Genomic DNA, 24,951 nt, shown 5'->3' on the forward strand with positions numbered 1-24,951 from the left:
CAGCTCATAACACTAGAGGGCAAGCTCTACATGCTTAACACAATGAAGCTTGACATTCAAGGAGAATATAAAGATGGAGAAACCAGTTTCGTGTTGGAAATTATGCCTACCTCTGTTAAAACAATATAATCTACTCAACTCTTCCTATAAACATATTGCTTTTTGCCTGAATATACTGATGACAGATGAACTAAAGGCATTGGAATTATCTGAACGTGAGGAAGGTATGAAGATGGAATGAAAACAGCTGAAATAGGAAAAAGAATGGAGATATATTTATCATAAAAATACAGGAATGTTGTGGACAGGGAGAAACAATACTTTATACAATCTTACCTACGAAATGGTGGAAACCCACATAGCAATATATAAGTTATGACCCCTGCAGCCCAAATGTCCACCTTTAAGCCATAACTGTAAAAAAAAAAAAAGTGAGAGTCTGGAATGTCTTTCACATATACTGCAAGATTTGTCATATTAAGGCTTCAGATTTACAGGCATGTAACTGTATATGATTTTTTATAATAATAATAATACTTTTTATTTATATCCCACCCTCCCCACAAGAGCAGGCTCAGGGCGGCTCACAACAAAGGTCGGGGACAAAGAGTGGCGATTGGGGGTGAATTCTGTAGGACATTTCCTCAAAGGTCGGGGACAAAGAGTGGCGATTGGGGGTGAATTGTCCCAGAGGTACCCGTTGGATTGCGGGGTTCCTCAGGGAGCAGTTCTATCCCCGATGTTGTTTAACATCTATATGCGCCCTCTTACCCAGATTGCCCGGAGATATGGGCTGGGCTGCCACCAGTACGCTGATGACACCCAGCTCTATCTACTTATGGACGGCTGGCCTGCCTGTGTCCCAGAAAACCTGGACCTGGCATTGCAGGCCGTGTCTAGATGGCTCAGGCTGAGTGGGCTGAAGCTAAATCCGACGAAGACAGAGGTCCTTTGCCTGGGTTGCCGTGGTCCGGGGAGGGAGATTCCCTTACCGGCCCTCGACGGTGTGCCTCTGTCAGCGGCGCACAGGGTTAGGAGCCTGGGAGTGCTACTGGAGCCTACCCTAACTATGGAGGCCCAGATAGCAGCCACTGCCAAGTCCGCATTCTTTCATCTTAGGCGGGCAAGGCAGCTGGCCCCTTTCCTGGAGGACGGCGACCTGGCAACAATGATCCATGCAACGGTCACCTCGAGGCTGGACTACTGCAATGCCCTCCACATGGGGCTGCCCCTGTGTCGAACCCGGAAGTTGCAGCTAGTGCAGAATGCCGCTGCCCGGCTGTTGTTAGGGCTCCCTAGACGGGAGCACATTCAGCCGGGGCTTCGGGAACTGCACTGGCTGCCGATAACATACCGAGTTCGGTACAAGGTGCTGGTTATGATCTTTAAAGCCCTTTATGGTCTGGGACCTGCCTACCTTAGGGACCGTCTCTCCCCACATGTTCCCCAGAGAGTGCTGAGGTCAGGGTCTCAGAACCTCCTTGTAATCCCTGGGCCAAAGGAGGCCCGTCTGAAAGCGACCAGGGACAGGGCCTTCTCGATTGCAGCTCCCTGTTGGTGGAATCAGCTCCCGGAGGAGGTGAGGGCCCTGCGGAACCTGGAGCAGTTCCGCAGGGCCTGTAAAACAACCCTCTTCCGGTTGGCATATAATTAATTGTGATCAGAATGCCGAATACTAAATCTCAAACATCAGATTACTGAATATTGGAAATTGAAGGACTGATTTAAGGAAAATGTAGCATAGTGTATACCGATGTGAGTTTTATGTATTTTTAGGTTTTTATGTTTTTATTGTATAATTTTAATCATATTTAAACCGATTTCTGTTAGCTTTTACTGTTGTAAGCCGCCCTGAGCCCACCTCGGTGGGGTAGGGCGGGATATAAATCAAATAAAATAAATAATAAATAAATAAATAAATAAATAAATAAACATATGAATCCAGTACAATAAAATTATAAAATTATACATAGTACTTACATTTATAGTTATAAAATCGACGTAAAACCATTTACAAATTGTATTAAAATTAATTAATTGTGGTGCTATAACTTCGATCTTTAATACATTCTGTGGCTAAAAACATATCCAGCAGCATTTCCTTAGCTCAGCATTAGGTGAAGGCTGTTTTAAACAGGTAGGTCTTACAGGCCCTGCGGAACTGATCTAAGCATCGCAGGGCCCGTACGCCTCCGGGAGTTGATTCCATAATAGTGGGGATGCAATTGAGAAGGCCCGATCCCGGGTGGTCTTCAATCTGGCCTCCCTTGGCCCGGGGACATTCAGCTGGTTCTTCCCTGCTGACCTCAGCGCTCTCTGGAGCTCATATGGGGAGAGACGGTCCCTCAGGTAGGCAGGTCCTCGGCCATATAGGGCTTTGAAGGTAATGACCAGCACCTTGTAACGGACTCGGAACACTACTGGCAGCCAGTGCAGTCCGCGCAGCCCCGGCTGTATGTGCTCCCATCTTGGGAGTCCCAATAACAGCCTAGCCGCCACGTTCTGCACCAGCTGCAGCCGCCGAGTTCAGCACAGGGGCAGCCCCATGTAGAGGGCATTGCAGTAATCCAATCTCGAGGTGACCGTAGCATGGATCACCGTTGATAGGTCCCGGCGCTCCAAGAAGGAGGCCAGTTGCTTCGCCCGTTGAAGATGAAAAAATGCGGACTTGGCAGTGGCCGCTATCTGTGCCTCCATTGATAATGAAGGCTCCAGAAAAAACCCCAAGCTCTTGACCCTATGGGCCGCTTTCAGCGGCACACCGTCAAGGACCGGCAGGGGAATTTCCCCTCCGGGAGCACCGCGACCCAAGCAAAGGACCTCCGTCTTCATTGGGTTCAACTTCAGCCCACTCAGCCTGAACCAAACTGCCACGGCCTGCAATGCAGTCAGGTCGGCCATCCATTAGTAGATAGAGCTGGGTGTCATCTGCATATTGGTGACACCCAAGCCCAAACCTCCGAGTAATCTGGGCAAGGGGGCGCATGTAGATGTTTTTAAGAAACTGTAAGGATTTATCCAATGGTAGATTTTTTGCAAAGCCTAATACATCTTCCCCTCTACCAAAAACATACTGAGAGTCATATTGAGTGAATCCCATTTCAGAATATATTATACAGACTACAATAAAATGTCAATTATACATCTATCAGGTATTCAAACCTCACTATATTGCATTCTGGTCCATACCAAATATGAAATTAACTACAATGACAAAAATAATCAATGTTAAATACATATTCTCACCCAGTCTCTGCAATAATTTCTGGAGCCACATAAGTTGGTGTGCCACAGACTGTATACAGTGGTCCTTCAACCACTGTGGCTAGTCCAAAATCTCCCAACTTCAAGGACTTAGTTCCATCAGAATACTCACAGACCTAAAATTTGTATATAGAAATAGAGATACAATAATACTGGTGTCTTATTGCTGTACAACAATACTGGTGTCTAACTGCTTATTGCAATACTGGTGTGTTTACAGCTGTAAAGATTACTGCTATAAATTTTGTGAAGTGCATGTTGCAATTAAATACTTCACAATAATATTCTCCCATCCAAGAAAAAAAAATGAATATGTAACAGTGATTCTAAGCAGTGGATAGAATCAAAGACTAATGGGGAAAGTGGAAATTTCATAGGAAAGTTTGTAATATATTTGTAAAAATATGAAAAAGGAATGATGAAAACTCCGATAAAGAATCAGTACGCACAATATGCATTTAAACCCTCTTCTCCCCATTAATCAGCTTCATCTAAAAAAATCTTCTTTCCCTGATTTAGGATAAGCACCAATTTGTATCCAAGCAGCAAAAAGAGGCAGCAAATGGACATAAGCTAATTCTTGAATGAAAAAAAGCCCCACTGTCATTTGCAGAAAAATGTGCTCACATGCACTGATACGAGACAAAAATGTTTTTATGAATTCTAGATACTTGTCTGAAAAGCATGAACACAAAGAGATCTACAAATCTATCCTCTCTTTATGTTAACAGACAAATGAAACACACAATTAATTGCTTATGCTTAGAGAAGCATTTAGAAACACACTATTGTAGGATTCAAAAAGGAATTAGCAAACCATGTGTAAAAACAGCATGTAATTGTGTTAACAGTCATCCATTTTGTAACAAAGGATCAAATCATGAGAGGGGTGTGTGCTGAACAAAATGGGAGGTGTGTGCTGAACAAAATGGGAACACCCTATGAGAGGCATTCTGTATGAATACACACACACAGTTCCCACATCTATATCCTCTAAAATATGCACATTTTAGATTAGATACCCAGGTGCTTTACATGTGGCTGCCTTTGAAGACTGTCCGAAACTTTAACAGGTCTATAATGAGGCAGCTAGATTACTGGGTGGTGTGAAACAGACAAGATATCATGTCAATCTTAGAAGTGTCTTAGCTGCCTATTCATTTCCCAGATTAATCAAATATCACAATAATATACCATTGTAATAATTCCACAACCAACTAAAATATATATGTGGAATTCTCTGCAGTTCACACAATCATATTCATGTCCAGAAGGATGATGTAATACAAAGTCCCTAGAAATCCAACTTCACCAAAGATAACCTCCTAGAACTTGCAAAGTAGCTGTAAGAGGATGTCTCACTATCATGAAAGTTCCAAATTTTCAGCAAAATCACATCAACAGACATTTAAGAGTCCATTTCGAGTTACCTCTTTTTCAAGCACTGATAATCTTTGTATATGAGAGGACAAATTCCATTAGTTACAGGATATTTTCATAATGGAACACATTCCCTTCCTCATTTATCCTGAAGCATGAATAAGTTTCCAAGTGGGTGTTGCATTTAATGATGAACTTAGTTTTTACACTTTAGAGACTAGTTCAGTCACTAGAGGAAGACAAATTTAGTTGCCCAGTTCTTATGTTATCTTATTGGATGGTCTGTACTGGATGGTCTTATTGCTGTTTTTTTAACTACTGTGTTAACTATTATTTTAATTATTATCATTAATTACAACTTGTGTTTTATGCTTCCAGCTGCTATTTTCTTGCTGCTATGGTATTGCTGTCATGTCTGCAGTTTTATTATTAACTGAATACTGCTGGTTTTTGTGCACTGGATCCAACTAGCTTTTCCGCTGGTGAAAAAAATGAAGAGGTCCTCCTTTGAGTAGTCAAATTACTATGTTGGGGATCATGGAGCTGGTATGGACAAAGGCCATGTGGAATGGGACTGTAGTAAGAAAGTGAATTGGGTAAAATTGAGTTTTAAAAGTTGGCTGGATCTAACCCTATGCATCTAGCTGATTTTTGTGTTATTAAGTCATCTCAGGCATCTACACGAGGAGACAGTGAATAAATACTCAAAACCAACAAATAAATAACAGTCATGCTCCAAACTGATTAGTGCACTATCTGTCCCAATTTTGGAAAGAGCAAGAAGCAAGCATATGGGTAGGGACATAGTTCTGGCTGTAAACAGAAACCACAAGGGAATGTATTGGGTTGGATTCAATGGACCATTTCCATGGAAGGAAGGATTTCTGTCTGCAGAGTGTGACTTTCTTCTCTCCCCCTCCCCCTACAGCCAAATTGCCCCATCGAATGCTTTTCCTGGAAGGGTGAGATGAGGAAGTCACACTCTATGGGCAGAAATCCTTCTATCTTCAGAAACTCTACTAGATCCAAGCCAGAGGTAAGAAACCAAACAGAAGGCAGATATATCCCTTCACCTTTTTTAAGACGCCAGCTGTAAAAGAAAATGGAAGTAAGATCCTATATTCATCTGAAAGTTCCTTCTACTATGTAAAGCAGTTAGCAAGGAAAACCTAAGCAACATTAAAACAAGGATCATGACAGACTGAGAATGCCTGTTTTTTCTACTTGCATACAAATACCATTTACACTTGTTCAATTTTTTCAGCTTCTAGAGAACTAGAAAAAGGCAACAAAAAGATACGGTAAATGTATTGTATCTCCCACTTCTAGTTCTCTAGACACCATAAACATATATGGAAGAAAGAGCTAGATGTTGCATAAGATCTTGCACGTGATTGGATCCAGCTCTGATTCCCAGCTAAATTACAACAAAGAGTTGAGTTAGCTGCTCTGTGTTTGACTTCCTGCTCAGGACAACTCTCTGAGTGACCATGACTGAGTCACTCTTTCTAGTGGTTTTTTTGTTGTTTAAAAGAAAAGTACCAGTACTCATACTTCTGCCAATTGCCTGCTTGGGACTTTGTTGAACCCTGAAATGAGTACCATCATTTTAAAAAATGTCCTACTTTAACCTAACATGTCTCACAGGATTGTTGTGAGAAACAGATTTTTAAAAACCAGAAGCCTAAAAAACAGCATTCACCAGCCCCTTCAAAGATAGGCAAGTTATTTATGTCAAGAGCAAATGAACCCATGAGCCCGTTAGAGGAGGGTGGGATATAAATTTGATAAAATAAATAAATAAAATGATGCTGCTTTTTAAAGTTTCTGTTTTTTTAAAGGTTTACTGTTTTCTGAAAGTTGGTTTCTATTTCTGTTGGTAATTTATTTCAATTGACTTTAACTGAATGATTTTATTGATGAATATCATCTGAATATCATCTTTCCCTATGATATTATTTTAACTCTGTTATTTTACTGTTGTAAACCACCCTGAACCCACTTGCAGGATAGAGTGGGATATAAATTAAAAAATTAAATTAAATTAAAATCTTTAATGTCTATTATCCATAAACCAGATGATATCATCTATCCTTTTTATTATTTGCATATATAGTAATGAAGAACTAAGCAAAAGCAAATCAGACAACTGGATGATTAACTAAATATATTGGTAGGATAAGAAATAATTTACATTGTGAACTATTTCTATCACCTTAACATGTCTACTGCGGTCATGGATAAAGATTCCTCTGTTGTGTAATCTCTTTAGTAAAAAGAACATATGTCCCTATTTATATACTGATTACTGATGAGAGCTTAAGGTGTCAGATTACCCTAAAAGGTCCAATTTGCTAAGTTCCTGATGTCACTATTATGGATTTAAAGAAAACATAATCAACAGTATTTTGCTTCTGCAAGTGAACAATCAAAACTTGCTAAATGAGAGTTTCCCCCTTGCGGTTATTTTTCACTAACAAGGAACATTGCCAAGAATTTCTGAAATGGTTACAACATCTGTAGCCAATGTTGTTACTTGAAGATATGAAAACCTATTTGTAAGAAAGCAGTATTTTTCCAGATTTCTCATACTATCCCTCCTGCCAGTTCCCCACCCAAACAAAACAAGTAACCATGTTAGTCTGTTATAGCAGATAAAAACAAGAGATTTGGGCACCAAACCCAAGTCAATCTATGTATTTAACTCTGGTGGAAAAATACTTTCAACTACCTAGATGCCCCTGATTTACCCCCTTCTTATAGACAATAAACAGTAAGACCTAATATTTTCACAATCATTTCTCATATACGGCTTCTAATAGTGAACTTGATAGCTCATGCTTATCTTAGAGCACTACAAGAGGGACATCAACTGAACAGGTGGAAGTCTGTGCATACTTTGTTGTGTGGGGAAAGATTCTCCAGGTACACAGGAAATCAACTTGGTTCAAGGCCAGCTGAATAGAAGCCAGCCTTCTAGATCCAGAAAATAGAAGTGTGGTGTTAATGGACTATGGAATTTCCTAATACTTTATCCCACTTGTGGTTTCTCAGTTCAGTTTTCAGAACTCAAACTGCCTACCTGAGTAACTAAAATAATCCAGAAGAAGAATGCACCAGAAATAGCAGTTACTGTTGCTTGTGCTCAAACTCCACCTTATTGCTCACTGAGGTTTTCACGTAGCAAACAGCTATATTACTAGGTGCTGTGTTGTAAAATCTTGATTTTCCTGACAGACTCAAATAATTTCCTTCACAAACAATATAAACATGCAATGAAACTAATATGGCCCTATCTGGCTGTGCTGACAAGGACTGCCTTTGCCTCCACTGGAAAGAGGAAGAGTAGCAGGGCTCAGGGCATCCTGGTTCTTCGGCAGGCGGTGGAACCAGCTATAATGGCCAGCTCTGCCCCACCTACTCAGTCTTTGTCTAGTGCTTGAGCAGAGAGGAATTCCGTGGCTCATCTCTCTGATCCAGGGCAAGGTCTATGGTGTCAGAAAGCAAAGGCTGAGGACAGAGGTGGCAGCAAGAACATTTGACAGGGCCATAGATTCAGTTTTGGGGCAGTAGCTGGCTATAGCTGAGGTTGCATGGCTGGCTCCCAGGCGCTCACATGCACACACACCCTCCCTATTTTGGCCCCTCTCCCTTTATGATCAGTGAAGGTTTGGGGCATAGGACAATGGGAAATATTCCTGAGGGTGCAACTAAGAAAGTGAGAACCTGTGGCTGGCAATGACAGGCTTGGCACAGGTCCTAGCCTAGAAATGTCCTTTTCCCCACCCATTTTTTTGTCAGCTCAGCTGAGGAAGAAGGGAATAAGCATTGGGCTGTTCTCTTATTCCCAGAGGGAATGCTTTCTACAGGCAGCTCTCGGGGCATTTGGAGTGAGCCTATATTCTGCTGCAGCTAGGCCCAGTGACCATTCTGTCCACCTTAGAACTGACCCCCATCTTAGGCTAGCTGTAATCTACAGGGACATGGCATCTTGAATGGGCAGGGACACTCCAAGGGAAAACAGTCCATGCCCAGGGCCCCACCCAAGAGGGTGGCCCTGGCTTTCTACTCAGATGAGGAAGAGGATGGCTTTGATAGGCAGGCTGTTCTGGATAGGTTGGCATCCTTTCATATTCAGGATTGTTCCCTCAGCCCTCAAATGGCATGTGGGTAGGCATCAGATGAGGAAAGCCACTAATTAAAAGTTCCAAACAGATGTACTCTGTCTTCCCCTGAGAACAGTCAGGCAAGCCATCTTGTCACAGCAGTGTGGTCATAGTGCCTTCGGGTGTTGGCAAATCAAGAGCAAGTGAGCCATTGGCTTCTGTACAGTGGAAAGCAGCTGATATGGACACCCTCAGTTGGAGCAACAGGTGCAGCCTGGTAAATTTGATTGCAGTCAGTATTCTAGATTGGTCTGGCCTTGGGGGCCCTGGGGTCACTCTGCTACTTCCAGGTCCCCAGCCAGACCCACACCTCACCTGCTGGCTTTGGTCTTCTCAAGCCTGGGCTTGGGGTTTTAACCAGATTAATCTGCGGATGGCTTGGGGTGGGTATGCCAGCCCAACCCCTGGCAGTGCCAGTGGCACCATGGGGCGGCTGAAGTTATCCTTCCCTATGGGGTTCCTCTTATGCAGTGGTGCCAGCCAAGACTTTGCCTTTTGGTGACCTGGCACTGCCCCTTATTGCCAATGACCAGGGATAAGATATGCTGATTTTCTTGACCTCCTTACCCTCCTGTATTGGGAGCTTGAGAAGAAGGACAAGGAAGATCTTGACGACAGGTGAAGGAAAAGCTGATGCGGCGAAAGGTAGATAGGACTTGGGCCAACTGGCTGCCTGGTTTCCTTGTTTACATGGGTGTGATTTTGTTATTACTAGCTGCTGCACTGTAACATTTTTATTTTCCTGACACTCCAATAATTTCCTTCACAGACAATATAACCATGCAATGAGACTAAATAGCAGATAGAATTTTTTGGACAATTCAGAAGCATTTGTTAAGTTTGCTCTTACAAAGAATTTAATTTTTTGCATTTGAAGTCTTTGTTGATAACAAGGAATGAAATCTCGCTTACCCAAGACACAATCAGCAATCAAAATGTAAATAAGGATAGGACTTGGGAAATGTCAGAGGCAAATCATGTGACCAAAGTCTATTAATATTTCATGAAAAGTGATTAACTTCAAGCACACAATTATTAAATTTGTGCACCTCAAAACCCCTGATTGCTTCCTACCACATGCATGCATTTACATTAATGCAGAAGAGAGGTGGGAGAACATACTAGAAGATTCTCTGGCTTGATATCTCTGTGTACGATATTGAGACCATGGAGGTATTTCAACGCACTGGCTAGATTGTAGACCATTGCACTTCCATCACGTTCTGTGTATTTTGTGGAGGAAGTGATAGCATCAAAAAGGTCTCCTCCCTGTAAGAGACAAAAAAAGAAAACTCAGTAAATTTCATCAGCTCTTATTACTGTTGAGAAGCAGTTTACACTTAGGTTGTATAATGTATCAAAAATGTAAAGTCAAGTTCACATAAGAATGCCTTAAGCTAATTTAATTATTACAGCTTAGTTAAAACTGTCTCAAAGGATTCTATAAATGTTTATTTTAGACTGGCAAAAAACTAACTCACAATGGACTCAATCCATGAGAAATTAGCATGCTTAACAGAAACATGATATAACAATAAATATTGTTTTATACACTGCGTACAACATATATGTGGGACTAAATTAAATGTCACATTTTCAAGTCACAGTATTATTTCTGAAACAGATTTCTACATTTTCATTCCATGACAACTCTGTATACAAATACAACTTACATAAAATGGTTCTGTGCACTACTACCTCATAGTAGTATCTTATAATCAACAGTAAATGGTTTGCAAGAAGCAGAACTGGATATATTTGGACATTGGGCCATAATTTACAGTGAGATCTAGTGCATGGTTTCTCAGTGTAATCTACTCAAATCAATAAGCTCCAACTGGAGCTAATTTTCATAGGAATACAGCGTTAGTGATTTAAATTATGGGTTGAGTGAAGGGACTCTATTCAAAAATAGATGCATCTACAACATCTTCTGTACATTGGTCCTGAACATAAATTTTCTATTATTTCATATTCAACAACAATAAACTCCCCACCTTGACTAATTCCATCACCAGATAAAGCTCTGTTGTGGTATCCATCTCCTCTATTAACATGATGATATTAGGGTGCTTCACTCGCCGTAGTATTGATACTTCATTCTCAATCAAATGTTCCTATTCATTGTTGTGGAAGGAATGACAGGAAGAAAAGCAACCTTCTTTAACAACATAGTTTCAAATATGATTTAAGAGAGAACTAAGATTTCCAACACTATTCATCTCTGTATTAGTTTCTGTGTAATAAATAAATTCATTGTGAAACACAGATATTGATTCAACTATCTCACAAATATTTCCAAACAAGAGATTCCAAAATATTCAAAATAAAATTCTCTACACATCTGCAACTAAATCTTGTAACATTTCTTCAGTACATGTTAGAGAAAACAAAACAAAAAAATCATGTTTCTTTTCAGTCATCAGATAAGTATTTCAATACTGTCCTCTTTAAGAAACGAACTAGATATATTACAGTGGTGTTTCCTGGAAAAAAAAATCAACAGTTGCTCCAACACTTTGTGAAATCAAAAAGCCTCACTAGAAACCACATCTTCATCACAATGCAAACATTCTAAGCCAATGAACTTCATGCATTAGTATGGAAAATTACAGTGGATGAGCATAAGCACTGCCAAAAAAATTAAATTCTATTATTCCTGCATCAGGATTATTAATCAAGTGGCTTCTATATTCAATCAGCATACTTATCTGTAGGGTTCATTTTATCCTAATGACAGTTATTAAAAAACCACATGCTAAGCATGTATCTCCTCATGTGAACATGGTGTACACCAGGCATGTCTTAAAACTGGTTTCCCGATACGTGAGATCATCAATAACCCTTCTAGAACAAACATAAACCTGCTTCAAACTAATCTGTGCTAGAGAAAAGAAAAACAAATATGCATGTGCTTTAGCAACATGGCTGAAACGTAGCTAAAGACAAAGCCATAGGGCTGGAAGAGAAGGAATCTACAGTTAGGATGAGGTATGGAGTGAACTCTCTCATTTTGCCACAAAAAATGTACAAGAACAAACAAGTAGATTAGACGCTACAAACAAAATAACTTGAACAGGTTAAAATAGGCTTTATGCAAACATGTATCTCTTATTTAAGAGACAACAGACCTGAATAAAAGCTATTTATAACTATACATAGTGCCATATCCAGGCCACACATCTTCAGATAGACAAATCTGATGTGCAGGTGGAAATCAGCCAAAAGAACTGAAAGTCAATTATGCCTGCCAAAAACTTCTGCATTGCAGATGGTATCTGAAATTACATTTCTGCATGAAGTTTCCTTCATGTAAACCAACATAATTAAATGCAACCTACTTTAAGATTCCTATTCAATTTAATCACATACCTGCCTCTATAAAGTTATCCCAATCCAGAGTTCCACATTTTCAAATATCAGGGTCACACTGCAAGGAACAGAGAGGCTGTTCTTGGTCCACCAGGGAGCCTACAACTGAAAAAGCACTGGTCTAGGCACATCCAACTACAGTGTTCAGAAGGGTGCAAAAAGGACTGTGGCCTATTGCACTGTTTATTGTATGCGCCATCTTTTACTACATAGTCTTCTGTGATCTCGCATTTACTGGTTTTGTTTGCAATGTTTTCCAGTGTTGTAATCTTGGTCCTATTGCATTGTTTATTGGATATTTTATGCAATCGCATTGGGTCTTTTTAAAATCTTATAATCTACCTCAAATCTCAGTCAGAAAAGTGGGCTATAAAAAAACAAGCACCCAGACACACAAACATACACACAGTGTTTCACTCTACCCTTTGCAATATTCATTCATTTGAGTCTCCATTTTGTTTTGATAACAGAAAAGAAAAACTGAACTTGTTTATGCTAATCAGCACTAATTACAAAAATTTGATTTACATGTAAATACAGTAGTAAGTAAAGAATGCATTATAACACCAAACCCACAAGGCAAATTAAACTCACAATCTGTTTTACAACTAGAAAAGAGTAACAGTCCAGCAGCACCTTAAAGACAAACAAAATTTCTTCAGATATCTGAAGTGACACACAAAAGCTCATACCTCACATCCTACCACAAATTTTGATAGTCTTTAAGGTGCTACTGGATTCTTAGACTTTTCTACTGCTACAGACTGACTAACATGGCTACTCATCTTCATCTGATCCATCACTAAGAATCACACTGTGTGCATGTCATTAAATCTATAGCACAGCATAAATCCATTAAGCATTGTTACCTCTACAAAAATGCCCTTCTAGGCTTTAGTTATGGCTACTTTGCAGGGTCAACTCTTTGTCATTATACCTTGCTGAGGTTGCTTCCTTCCTGCTTTGGTCTGCCCTGTGATTTCAGATCACTCATAGACTGTCAGCCTGACCTACTTCACAGGGTTGCTGTGCAGATCAAAAGGAAAAGAGGAAGAAGAAGATATTGGATTTATATCCCGCCCTCCACTCCGAAGAGTCTCAGAGCGGCTCACAATCTCCTTTACCTTCCTCCCCCACAACAGACACCCTGTGAGGTGGGTGGGGCTGGAGAGGGCTCTCACAGCAGCTGCCCTTTCAAGGACAACCTCTGCCAGGGCTATGGCTGACCCAAGCCCATGCTAGCAGGTGCAAGTGGAGGAGTGGGGAATAAAACCCGGCTCTCCCAGATAAGAGTCCGCACACTTAACCACTACACCAAACTGGCTCTCCAAAAGAGGAGAATGGTATAAGCTGCTTTGGTCCACACTATGGAGAAAGGCTGTACTTTTCCTAGGTAGATGCATCAGGGGAGGGGGAGGAGATGAAAATCTGAAGTCAGATCAATTACCCTACAGAAAATGGCCACCGGGGGGGGGGGGAGACAGTAAGGGTGGGGGGCACTCACACAGAGCCTATTTCTAGACCCCGCTGTATTTTCTCCCATAATGGGCCTTATTTCTAGTCTCTTATATTTCCTTCAGAGAAAAGGCATTATAAGTGATTCTCTACTCTGTTTTATGCTCACAACCACCCTGTGAAATACATCAGGCTGAAAGATAACGACTAGCCAAAGTTACCTAGTCAGCTTCATGGCTGACACTACAAAAATTGCCCTATCTCTCACTGCACTACTGGTGTAACAACAGCAGCACTCTGGTTAGTGCATGCCCTCTTGTCTAATTCTTGGTGCAACCCCTTTTTTTCTAAAGAGATGCTGCATTTTTAGAGGAAGCCATACATGTGAATGGCAGCTTTTATTAAAAAAACTAAAGCTCATGAAAGTTCAGTGCATTGTGCATTGTCACATGTATCCTAATACAAGAAAAAAATACAACTTATATTGTTATACTAGAAAAATTACCATTACTGACAATCAATTTTGTTGTTCTCAATTCAAAAAATCTTACATAGTACAGGGAAAAAATTAAGAACAATCTTACTTAAATAGAATCATGAACATAAGAACTGCCTTGGATCAGACCAAGGTTAATCTAGGTAGTTTCAACATGGAACATGGTTCTAGAGCATCCATATGATACCACCCTCAAATCATCCACTTTCTGGACCTTCTCCTTCTTTAACCTGGTTAAAAAATCTTTTCAGAAAGATCACAGTCAGTGCATTAGCACACTGTGTGTATGGAAAGGTGTGCCTTTTAAAGCTCCTAGACCAGGGGTGTTGTACTCTCGGCCTGAGGGCTGAATCAGGCCCCTAGAGGGCTCTTATCAGGCCCCTAAGCAACTGGCTGTCATCTGCTTCCATCTCCCTCTCTCTTGCTTCCTTCTGCATCACAGCTTGCTTTGCAAGGCTTGCTCAATCGCACAGGAGCTACAGAGCAAAATCTGTTTTCTCCATTGGCTGAGGCTCCTCCCTTGGGGAGAAGGGAGAGGAAGGCAGAGCTTGTTTTTCCAGGTTTTCTCAATTGCACAGCAGAGCTACTGAACCAAGCCTCTCTTTCTTCTATTGGCTGTGGCTCTCCCCCCCAGTCCCCTGGGGAATGAAGGAAAGAGCCAGAGATTCTTTTGCCCAGTTCCCTGAATCCCACCAGAGAAATACAAAGAAAGCACCTTTAAGACCAATGAGTACTAACGTTTCAAGCATGTTGTAAGGTTTTTTTTAAAAAAAATATTTAATTGTGTCTGTCTGTGTCCTTTATAAAGTTTATATCTCTGCTACCTAATCTTAAATAGGTACACACACATGGTCTGGAGGACCAACATAGCCTGGCCCAATGCGACATGGCACAGCCCATTCTGGCACAGCCGGGCCCAACAAGGTCTCATTTATGTCAGATCCAGCCCTCATAACAAATGAGTTCGACACCCCTGTCCCAGACACATCTGTGCTACTTTCCCTGTCTCAGTCCCTCCTGCCCAGCCACCACTTCCCCTGTACCATGGGAGGGCTTCGGGGCAACATTTTTAAATGTTAAAGCCTGTCATTGCTAAATCACTATGGCATTGTATGTTGTAAAGATCTATTGTCAGAGTTCACTAAAACTAGTGGATCACAGCAATAAATTGTTATACCATAATAGCAATTACCATTTTTAAGAAACTGATGGAAAAAAACCTCTGATGATGCACCTGGAGAAAAGGCAGGTATAACGGTGGTTGATGGAGAATACACAAAACTCCTGGGCAGATGCTCTGTTGACAGTGTGAATGTGTCTGCATTCACAGCAGCAGTGATAGGAAAACAGAAAAACCTTGCCATGTGGATAAAGCCCTAGTCCAGCTTTTGGATTCTCAAAACAAGTGATGGCTCTTTCCTGTTTGTTACCAACATCTGATTGTCAGAAGTAACACAAGACAAGAAAAGAACTCTAACACATGTCCTCATTTGGAAAATGGAGTCCAGGAAAAAGTTTCCTTTTTAAAAATATTAGTTTAAAAACATTTTCCTCAGTGGTAGAAATGCAAAATAAATGTCCTTCTGAGTACACATGGTTAGGACAAAGCTGTGAACCAGCTTGTGACTGCAGGTGATTAGAAAGCTACTTTTGTCATTAACTCTTTATGCCATTCAATAATTAAAGATTTCTGTTAATCAGTCCACTGTAAGAACGTATGGGACTTGCATAATCACACCAGTGGTCCATCTAGTCCACCGGCATTTTGTTTCATATACTGGCCAAGCATTCAAACATGTAAACCCAGACTTGCAACCTGAATGATAAGGGTTCAGGAAATTCAGTCATTTAGATCATATTACATTGACCAAAGAAAAAGGTTAACACTGCAAAAAGGATTAAAAAAAAAAAAAGACAGTGGCTGGGCTCAAATTTGAAAAATGCCTTTCTGCATTCATTAAGGTGGACCTGTAGTGCAACTCTGAGATACGTTTCTAGTGGTGAAGTCTGGAAACACTACTACCTCCAGCCCCCATCTCCTTACTTTCACCCTCAGTATCCTGAAGTAAAATATATATTTAATATGTGTAGGTCTGTATGTATATAAATACACCTACAATTTCTATTATATAAAAATCACAAGCAAAATTCTTTTGGCATCATGCAACTGTAGCGGAAATCATATTTACCCATGGTTCTAATACGCTAGAAATTTACTTTGAAGTCCTGATGGACAGTAAATTGTTTATGGGAAAAATAATTTAACTCAGACGCAATGGGCAGTTCTTGCCTGTAGAACTGTAATACTAAAGTAATTAAAGACACTACAGTCGGGTAGATATTTCTATTATTAACACTTGCTACAATGAAGCAAATCTATTAGGCTGTCTTTTGCTATCAAAAGGATATTGGATGCTATTGCATTTTCTTTGTCCAATTAATGAAACAGGTGGGATAGGGTTTCTCTTGATTTACTCAATTTACAAACACAATTTACAAGCAATAACAGTGCTATCTAAATAGTGTAATTCTACTAAACACATACTTGTGAAGCACATGAAGTTTTACAACATTCAGAAATATACAACACTGATGAATAAATAGTTGTAAATGTTCTTATCAGAAAATGAACCCTAGCAGTGGTTTGGTAATGGGACAATTTTCCCAGAACAACAGTGAATCTTGATCACTTAGAATTTTATATCCCAGTTTAGGTATTCAATTGCCATACTTTGGAAACTTCCAGTAACTTCCTGGATGAGATGAATTTGGAAGGATCTCTCATACTACAATGAAACTATTTTATATTCTTTTAATACCTTTCCACAGCATTTTCCTTTGTCTATAATCTTCAAAGCAAACTCCTTTCCAGTGGTCCTACAAACAAACAAAAATACTAAATAAATACATGCATTTCCACCTGAATTGTGCATTTGTTTTTCATTTTTTTATAGTGCAGAGTGATACAAATTATTTGATCAATGGAAATAGATGAAAAAATGATGGTAGGACTGCTTTTATTTGCTTCCCTGCAAGCCATATGTGTTGTTGCCTTGACTACCAGTACTATGCTTACTGCAATCATTTGCTCTGGTGCGACCTAATGCTTCATTCTGCCCCTGCTTTAGTGTCATATGCTAAACTAGCTCAACATCTTCTTAACTGGCATCCTTGTAATCACATGACATAGGTTATAGATTTCCCAGTCATTTCTGATAAAAAATGGATATAGAGATTTATTTTTAAATGTACTAGATCAGTTACCTTAATATGGCTTTAGAACTAATAGACATTAATATTTTACAGGCAATTTGTATTAGAAATATTCTATGGCCATTCTACACATCTACAGTAATACTGCAATAAGAAGGCTGTTAGTAAACCTAAGCACAGTTACCGAGAAACCAGTCCAACTGTGTGGAGTTATTTTCATTTAAGTTAGTAATGGGAGGGAGCAGGTATTTTTATCTATCCATCTAATTCATTTTTATCCTGCCCTTCCCCTGAGGAGCTCAGGGTGGAACATGTGGCTCTTTTATCCCCTTTTATCTTCACAATAATCCTGTGGTGTGGCGGTCCATCATCCCCAAGAAAAGTTTATGGCAGAGTGGGGATTTAACGTTGAGCCTCCTAGATTTTAGTCTGATACTCTTAACTGCTGCATCACACTGGTTCTCTATCCAAGACTGAAAAGTTGATTTTTTTTTATTTAAATGATCATTAAAAATACAAAAAAGTAAGCCAGTGTAGGGTTGCCAATCCCCAGGTGTGGGCAGGGGATCCCCCTGTTTGGAGACCCTCCTCCTGCTTCAGGGTCATCAGAAAGTTGGGGAAGGGGAGGGAAATGTCTGCTGGGAACTCTATTATTCCCTATGGAGATTTATTCCCATAGAAAATCATGGAGAATTGTTCTGCGGGTATCTGGGGCTCTGGGGGGGCTGTTTTTTGGGATAGATGCACGAAATTTTCAGTATAGCATCTAGTGCCTCTCCCCAAAATACCTCCCAAGTTTCAAAAAGATTGGACCAGGGGGTCCAATTCTATGAGCCCCAAAAGAAGGTGCCCCTATCCTTCATTATTTCCTATGGAAGGAAGGAATTGAAAAGATGTGCCGTCCCTTTAAATGTGATGACCAGAACTCCCTTGGAGTTCATTTAAGTTTGTCACACCCTTGCTCCTAGCTTCGCCCCTAATGTCTCCTGGCTCCATCCCCAAAGTCCCCAGATATTTCTTGAATTGGACTTGGCGACCCTAAGCCAGTGTGATATAACAAATTAGAGGGCTGGACTAAAACTTGGGAAATCTGGGTTCAAATTTCTACTTACAGTAAAATTTGCATGATCTTGAGACAGTTACTCTCTTTCTCTTAGCCTAACCTAACTTACAAGATTGTTGCAAGGTTAACATGAAGAGGAGAACATGGCAGGAAGGATTATATAGAAATGCACTTAATAAAAAAAGTATTCAAGAGAAAGTAAAACACAAATACTATTTCTCAAATAGTGGCCTGGAACCAGAGATGGGCAAGTGAAAACATAAACAGACAATGTGGTTCCACTTGCAGAAGATCTTGTGCAACCACTAACACTTTCTTCCCTACATATCATAGTGCCTAGAAATTGGCTGCACAAGATTTTGCACAAGCAGGAACTCAAGGGAGGATACAATTAAATTTGACTTCGTGCAAGTGACTACTGTGGTCCTATTCTTGAATTTCTCCTTGTGCAAGCAGAATGTTTATGCCAGATTCAACTCAGTATGTGTAGTATAGTCACAGAAATTTTACACAATACTATGTGAATTTGTGTAGCACAGTAGCTAAGAGACTGCTATATGACAGAAATCAGTGGTTCAGGTCTTGCAAGTGGCTTTGGAGGGGAAGAGAAATATCCCTCAGCCTTTCAGACAATATGAGAGAAAGGATTATTAGACAATGTATGAAATGCTATGAACATCTAAGAAAGCTATACTTTACTTCTTACTGTTTTTACAACCTAAGTCATAAACCCTCATCCCACAGAAGGAGAACCTAAAAGTAAGTTATCGTGGAACTTAACAGCTGCCAAAAACTGAGAGTGCAATATAAAATGCTAAGTATTATTGAGAAGCATATTAAAAAGACAATGATTCAATTTACATCAGCACTCAGAAATCAGAGAGCCAGTTTGGTGCAGTGGTTAAGTGTACAGACTCTTATCTGGGGGAAACCGAGTTTGATTCCCACCTCCTCCACTTGCAGCTGCTAGAATGGCCTTGGGTGAGCTATAGCTCTCGCAAGAGTTGTCCTTGAAAGGGCAGCTTCTGTGAGAGCTCTTTCAGCCCCACCCACCTCACAGGGTGTCTGTTGTGGAGGAGGAAGATTAAGGAGATTTTGAGCCACTTTGAGATTCGGAGTGGAGGACGGAGTATAAATCCAATGTTGTCTTCCTCTTATTCCACTATGAGACAATTGTTGCATAGAGATTTTGTTGCTATTGGATGGAGGAGTGTCTTAAAAGTTGTACTCACCCCTTTGGAAATCCTCATCCCAGCTCAGGAAAGTGGCTTCCAATGTATTGGGGTTTGCATTGTACTGACTAGCAGCTCAAGTCCCCAAATCAGATCTTCCTGTACATAATCCTCCATCTTCCTTAAGAATTCCTAACAACCCCATTACATGAATTTACTTGGTAGTGGCAGCAAAATCCATAATCCTGTCACTTCCTCACTTCCTATGTTTTAAATGCTACATTTCCCAAGAACATTATGTTGCACTTTCAAAATTGTTTTACAGCTTTTGGAAGAAAGGAAAAGAGACAGGGGTTTTTTTTATGTTGTTGCCGCTGCCGAATAAGTTTAAAAGAAAAGGAGCAGTCCTGAGTGACAAAACAAGGGACCCCCAAATGGAGCAAGGCAATCATAAGAAAGGAAAATTCTATAGAAGGATTTTATAACCTCCAACCTAGATTATCATGAAACGCATGCTAGCAGGAAAGAGTTCATCCTTTTTAAGGCGTGCCTTTAAAAAAACATGCATCATAAAAATGCACAGGGCCATGATTGGCTGTAGCTCCTTATCAAGGGTTCATTTGGTCACAAATTCTAGCTTTATACATTATTTTGGAATGACCCATGAACATGTAGTCATACATCCTTTGTTTCTATGGGGCTTGTCAAAACTGCCTGAATTACAGGAAGACTGCTGAGCAGTAATTTCTCCCCTTAAATGATTCAATAGTGCCCAATTTGCCATAAAAAGCAAAAACAGTGATAATTCTATACATATTCTGAATCTGTTATAGTTAACCAATTCATGCTGCACAAGTGTAGTGCCAGAATAGCATGCATTAACGATGCCTATTATGGAACAACATAGTGAGGCAGAATAATATCACTGGTGTGAAAGCACAGCTGTGTCTGGCTAGGTTGTCATAGTTACAGTTAAATTGAACTGAGAACAGAAGAAAAAAATAGCACCTCAATGTCATTTGAGAAACAAGCTCTATACTTTTAAATCTATCACAACTAGACTTAAAATTGGAAGGCTTCTCAGCTATGCCATGTTATATACTAAATTACTGAATAGCTGGATCAATATATGAGTTTCCCAGTTAAAAGAATAAAATCACCTGCAGCATATTTCAGCTGATGCCACTGTCAGAAATACCTTGAACAAAATACAAGTAATGTATAAGTCTTATTAAAGACCTCACAGTTAGAAACAGTTTCCTACAATAACTAAAGCTTCCCTCCCTTTCCACTGGAATCCTTCATATCCAAAGATGTAAACATGTTCTAGACCACTGAGATTAATGTTAATTCACAGCACACCCTGGTTTTGTGATTACATGATAAAATGGCAATCATTTTAAAAGAATTTTGAAGGTGGATTCCTGAAAATTCAAAAAGCTTAGAAACTGACTGAAGGGAAATACCATAAAATATGATTGTAGGAGGATCACTGCACAACTATTACTTTCATTTCTCAGCAATATTTCCATGCTCACTTTCCACAGTGTTCACGAGTTAGATGTTCTTGTGGTATTTATTTTTTCTACTTGGAAATGCTAAATTTAAAGCACTCCAGTGAATCAGTTCACTTCACTGACATTTATGCTGAGAAACATTTAACTGAAGCTTTTCACTTAATTAAAAAAAAATTCTTAATTTTAAAATCAGACTGAAAGCCTTGGATTTATTTATTTATTTAGAATTTATATCCCGCCCTTCCCACAAGTGGCTCAGGGCGGCTTCCAACAATAGATCCGACATAAAAATTAAACAATATTTAAACATGTCAACAATTAAACATTTAAAACAGATAAAACCTTAAAAATTAATAAATATTCCAAATATATATAAGAAGAAATCTGGCAAGCTACATTGAGTTCTCAAGCTAGGTGTAAGCTAGCCGGAAGCTTCCCTCCGGATATGCATTAATAGCACAATCCTATTATAACATTGTAGCTACTGGGTACTATAGCATTGCTCTCATATCACTTGTTCCTCCTTTTTATCCTTTGCACATGGAGCAGCAAAACTGGGAAACTCCCCCCTCCCCCCTGTGGAAAAACAAAACAGCTTGTGGGAAGGCAGTAGTTCTGAGCCCATTTGGGTCCTCCTCTTTTTATAAGAAGCTGTCTCTGCAGCTACTCTGCAGCTGCAGAGAACTCAAGTTGCATTCAGGTCCCTGAATCCAGCTCTTTAAAGACTTCTAGGGTCGTGTACAAGCTCAAAATCCTAAGAACACGAATTATCTTACAATAAGGAATAAGTGTATAGTTAATAAACAAGTCCCCCTTATTTAATAGCTTGCAGCAATATCCCATATACATGGAACCCTGGGAAAATATGCAATCTGCAAAAAAGGAATACTGTTACCAAACTACACTTAAGTTGTATATTAACTTTTAGGTTCTTGATTCCAGTTTTTGGGTTAAGTCTCTTTCCCCTCTCTGTTTTCCTTGGGCTAAGGGAAGAGTATACAGAAGAGAACAAGCAGAGGTACATGACATTCTTGACAGTTTAAGGAAGAATACTGTCTTTAGGCTACATTATTTTTTCTCAACAGGTGAATCCCCAAAACACAGCTATTTGTAAGCCTCCCTGAGCCCGCCTCGGTGGGGAGGGTGGGATATAAATCAAATAAATAAATAAATAAATATTTGCTAGAGAGACAGTGAGAAGCTAGGCTGGGTATGAAGACAGACAAAGCCTCTAGGTGTAACACCTTCCTTTACTTACCCCCTCATGTACTTACTCCCTCATAAGTACCAAGTCATGGGAACTCTGTTGCAGCTGCTACTTATTACCAATCTCACAGCATTCTTGGTTCTCCATAACTATTCAACATGAAAAGATGTTCTCTGTAACCTGACATGAACACAACAAGCAAGGTCTGATGGACCACTTAGGTTTCATCTCTTCCTAAGAATAACCAATGGGAGCTGACATAATGTTGGTAAGAGGGACAGTTGAAAAAAGCCATTGTTCAGCTGAAAGGGAGTCAGACTGGCTCAATGAACATGTGGCAGAAGGATGGTGAAAACTGACAGGCATAAGAGCAATACACGTAGCTGCTCCTATCATTGTACCTCTATATGGAGTAGAGCTATGCTTATGTTGTTTTCTGTCATACGGTTTTAAAAGGCACATGACATTAAAAAGTCTCTGGAACAAAAATGGTGGCCACTCTATGAAGAGTTTCACTGGTCACTTCGGTTCTATAGGCCTTGTATTATGCCCTTTTTCACTCATTCAAAGGTTGTACCACCCTTCATAACCACTGTCTCACAGGGCCAGGGTTACAAGTAGGCCAAGCAGACAGTTTACCACCCATATTGCCATTTTCAAAACAAATGAAAAGCCCTCACCATTTTATATACATGCTCCCCTCTCATTCACAGAGACAGAAACAGGGTAGCTCAGTCGCTTTTAATAATCACCCTTCATTCAGACAATGCACAGAGCTATTGGGGCTAGGGACTCAAGCACTTCTTCTTTCACACACTGCCACCATTTATTCATATATGGCTACAAATTCATTTATTCATATATGACTACAAAAAAGCTACATATATATACACATACATGGCTTTTTTGTATCAGGAACTCCTTTACAAATTAGGCCACACACCCCTGATGTAGCCAATCCTCCAAGAGCTTACAGGGGTCTTATTACAGGGCCTACTGTAAGCTCTTGGAGCATTGGCTATATCTGGGGTGTAACCTAATAAGCAAAGGAGTTCCTGCTACAAAAAAGCCCTGTGAGACCATGCGCATCCATACCACAATGTTAAACAACAAGCTGATTTTTATTTACGGTTTGAACAGAACATTGGAATGAATCAGAAAGAAGTCACAACATTTTTTTTTCAGTCAAACTATTCAGGCATTTGGGATTCTTTGTTACAAAGTTGACCTTTTGCAGTCCAACTAAGTTTCTAGTCAATTATCAGTATGGTCACTTGGGGGGCTAACTATTATCGCTTCCCTTTTTTCCTCTTATCCAGAGGCTCTCTTTCCCTCTCATAAAAAACTCATTTCCATCACAGACTTCAGTACAAATATGTTACGTAAGACAAATATATTGTCTCTGAAATAGCTGGCATTTCTTTAAGCCTTTTTTTAAAAAGCATCTAAGGTCTACATATATGTCACCTGATACTTAGAGAGGCTGCGAAGGTAGAGTGATGGCTTTCAGTTCCTGAAGGTATTTTGTGCTTGTGCATAGAAATGACAGGATGGCAATATTATTATGTTGTTGCCACCATTACATATTGATTGGTGATGTCCCTGAATAAGTAACATCAAATAACATCAAATTTGCTTGCAAATAACTGAAGTTCAAAGTTCATTTGATGGAAATAAATATTGTTGTCACTGTGACAAGTATCATTTCTACAACTATTCTTGTTCTTTTTCCTTTTTGCTGCAGGGCACTGGACTGCAAGTACATTTTCCTAGTATTAGCCCAACTTTAGCATCCACACAGACTAGAGAAATGCCCAACGCATAATGAAAGACAAAAAAAGAATTTCTGTATAGCAAAAGCAATATAAAGCAATCTTATTAGGATAACAGACAAAAAAAAAATCTAGAGCTGCTACAGGTTAAATGTTGATATTTTGCTTTTTTTCCTAACTTCGTAATTATCTCCTATGCCAACACTCGGCAGAAAAGGTTTCCAATTCTATTAGTATGTCAGTTTTTCAAGCTGTATATTGCTAAGATTTATCATCCTGCCTAATGGCTATTTATTTTCATAGAAAAACATCTTAATGCACTAGAGGCATTTTCTAAAGTACACTTGGAAACCAGGCAAAGCTTACATAAGCAATCTATATTAAGCAAAGGATTGAAGAAATTGGTGCTTAATTTTTTTCTGTTAGGCTACTGCTTAAAGAATCCCAAGTGATTCAGTGGTATTCACTACCAATATTTGTTCGATACTGGCTTTCTTTAAGGTTGGATTTAAACTAATTTCCTGAAAAATCCCAATTAAGACAATTCTTAGATAATGTTGAGAAATATTGCCATAAAGATGGACTATAGCTGAATGGAGAGGCAAATGCTGTCTTGCATTCTCTCCCTCTCCCCTGGACTTGGCCCTTACATCTTCATGTTGAAATCCTCCATCCTCCCTCCCTTCCTGCATTTCTTCTGTCCTTAGGCCTCTTAGATGGACCTACACTACCTTCCTCCAAACTTTCTTTCTAATCTACTATTTCATCCTTCCTATGCTTGCTCACCTTCCCACTACATAGTATTCATTCTTATGTCAGGCAATACTTTCTTTCCAGTCAGCTACATCTCCGCAGATGTCCCCATTTAATGCAT

At 39.8% G+C, this 24,951-nt stretch overlaps 1 protein-coding gene across 4 annotated transcripts in view; it reads right to left on the reverse strand.

Moving 5' to 3' along the window:
- DCLK2 (doublecortin like kinase 2) overlaps nucleotides 1-24,951 on the reverse strand; it is a 137,146-nt gene that overhangs the window by 12,886 nt on the left and 99,309 nt on the right. For all 4 annotated transcript variants that reach the window (XR_009555798.1, XR_009555797.1, XM_060246659.1 and 1 more), the window contains 5 exons: nucleotides 16,953-17,010; nucleotides 10,808-10,927; nucleotides 9,933-10,079; nucleotides 3,247-3,380; nucleotides 337-414 (listed from right to left, as the gene is read on the reverse strand). Coding sequence is in view for 2 of the 4 variants with exons in the window: in XM_060246659.1 (XP_060102642.1) it covers nucleotides 337-414; nucleotides 3,247-3,380; nucleotides 9,933-10,079; nucleotides 10,808-10,927; nucleotides 16,953-17,010 (537 nt within the window). In the remaining 2 variants the exon portion in view is untranslated. The remainder of the gene's footprint in view (nucleotides 1-336; nucleotides 415-3,246; nucleotides 3,381-9,932; nucleotides 10,080-10,807; nucleotides 10,928-16,952; nucleotides 17,011-24,951) is intronic.

The sequence above is a fragment of the Heteronotia binoei genome, chromosome 9 (genome assembly GCF_032191835.1).
Source record: "Heteronotia binoei isolate CCM8104 ecotype False Entrance Well chromosome 9, APGP_CSIRO_Hbin_v1, whole genome shotgun sequence".
NCBI classification, from domain to species: domain Eukaryota; kingdom Metazoa; phylum Chordata; class Lepidosauria; order Squamata; family Gekkonidae; genus Heteronotia; species Heteronotia binoei.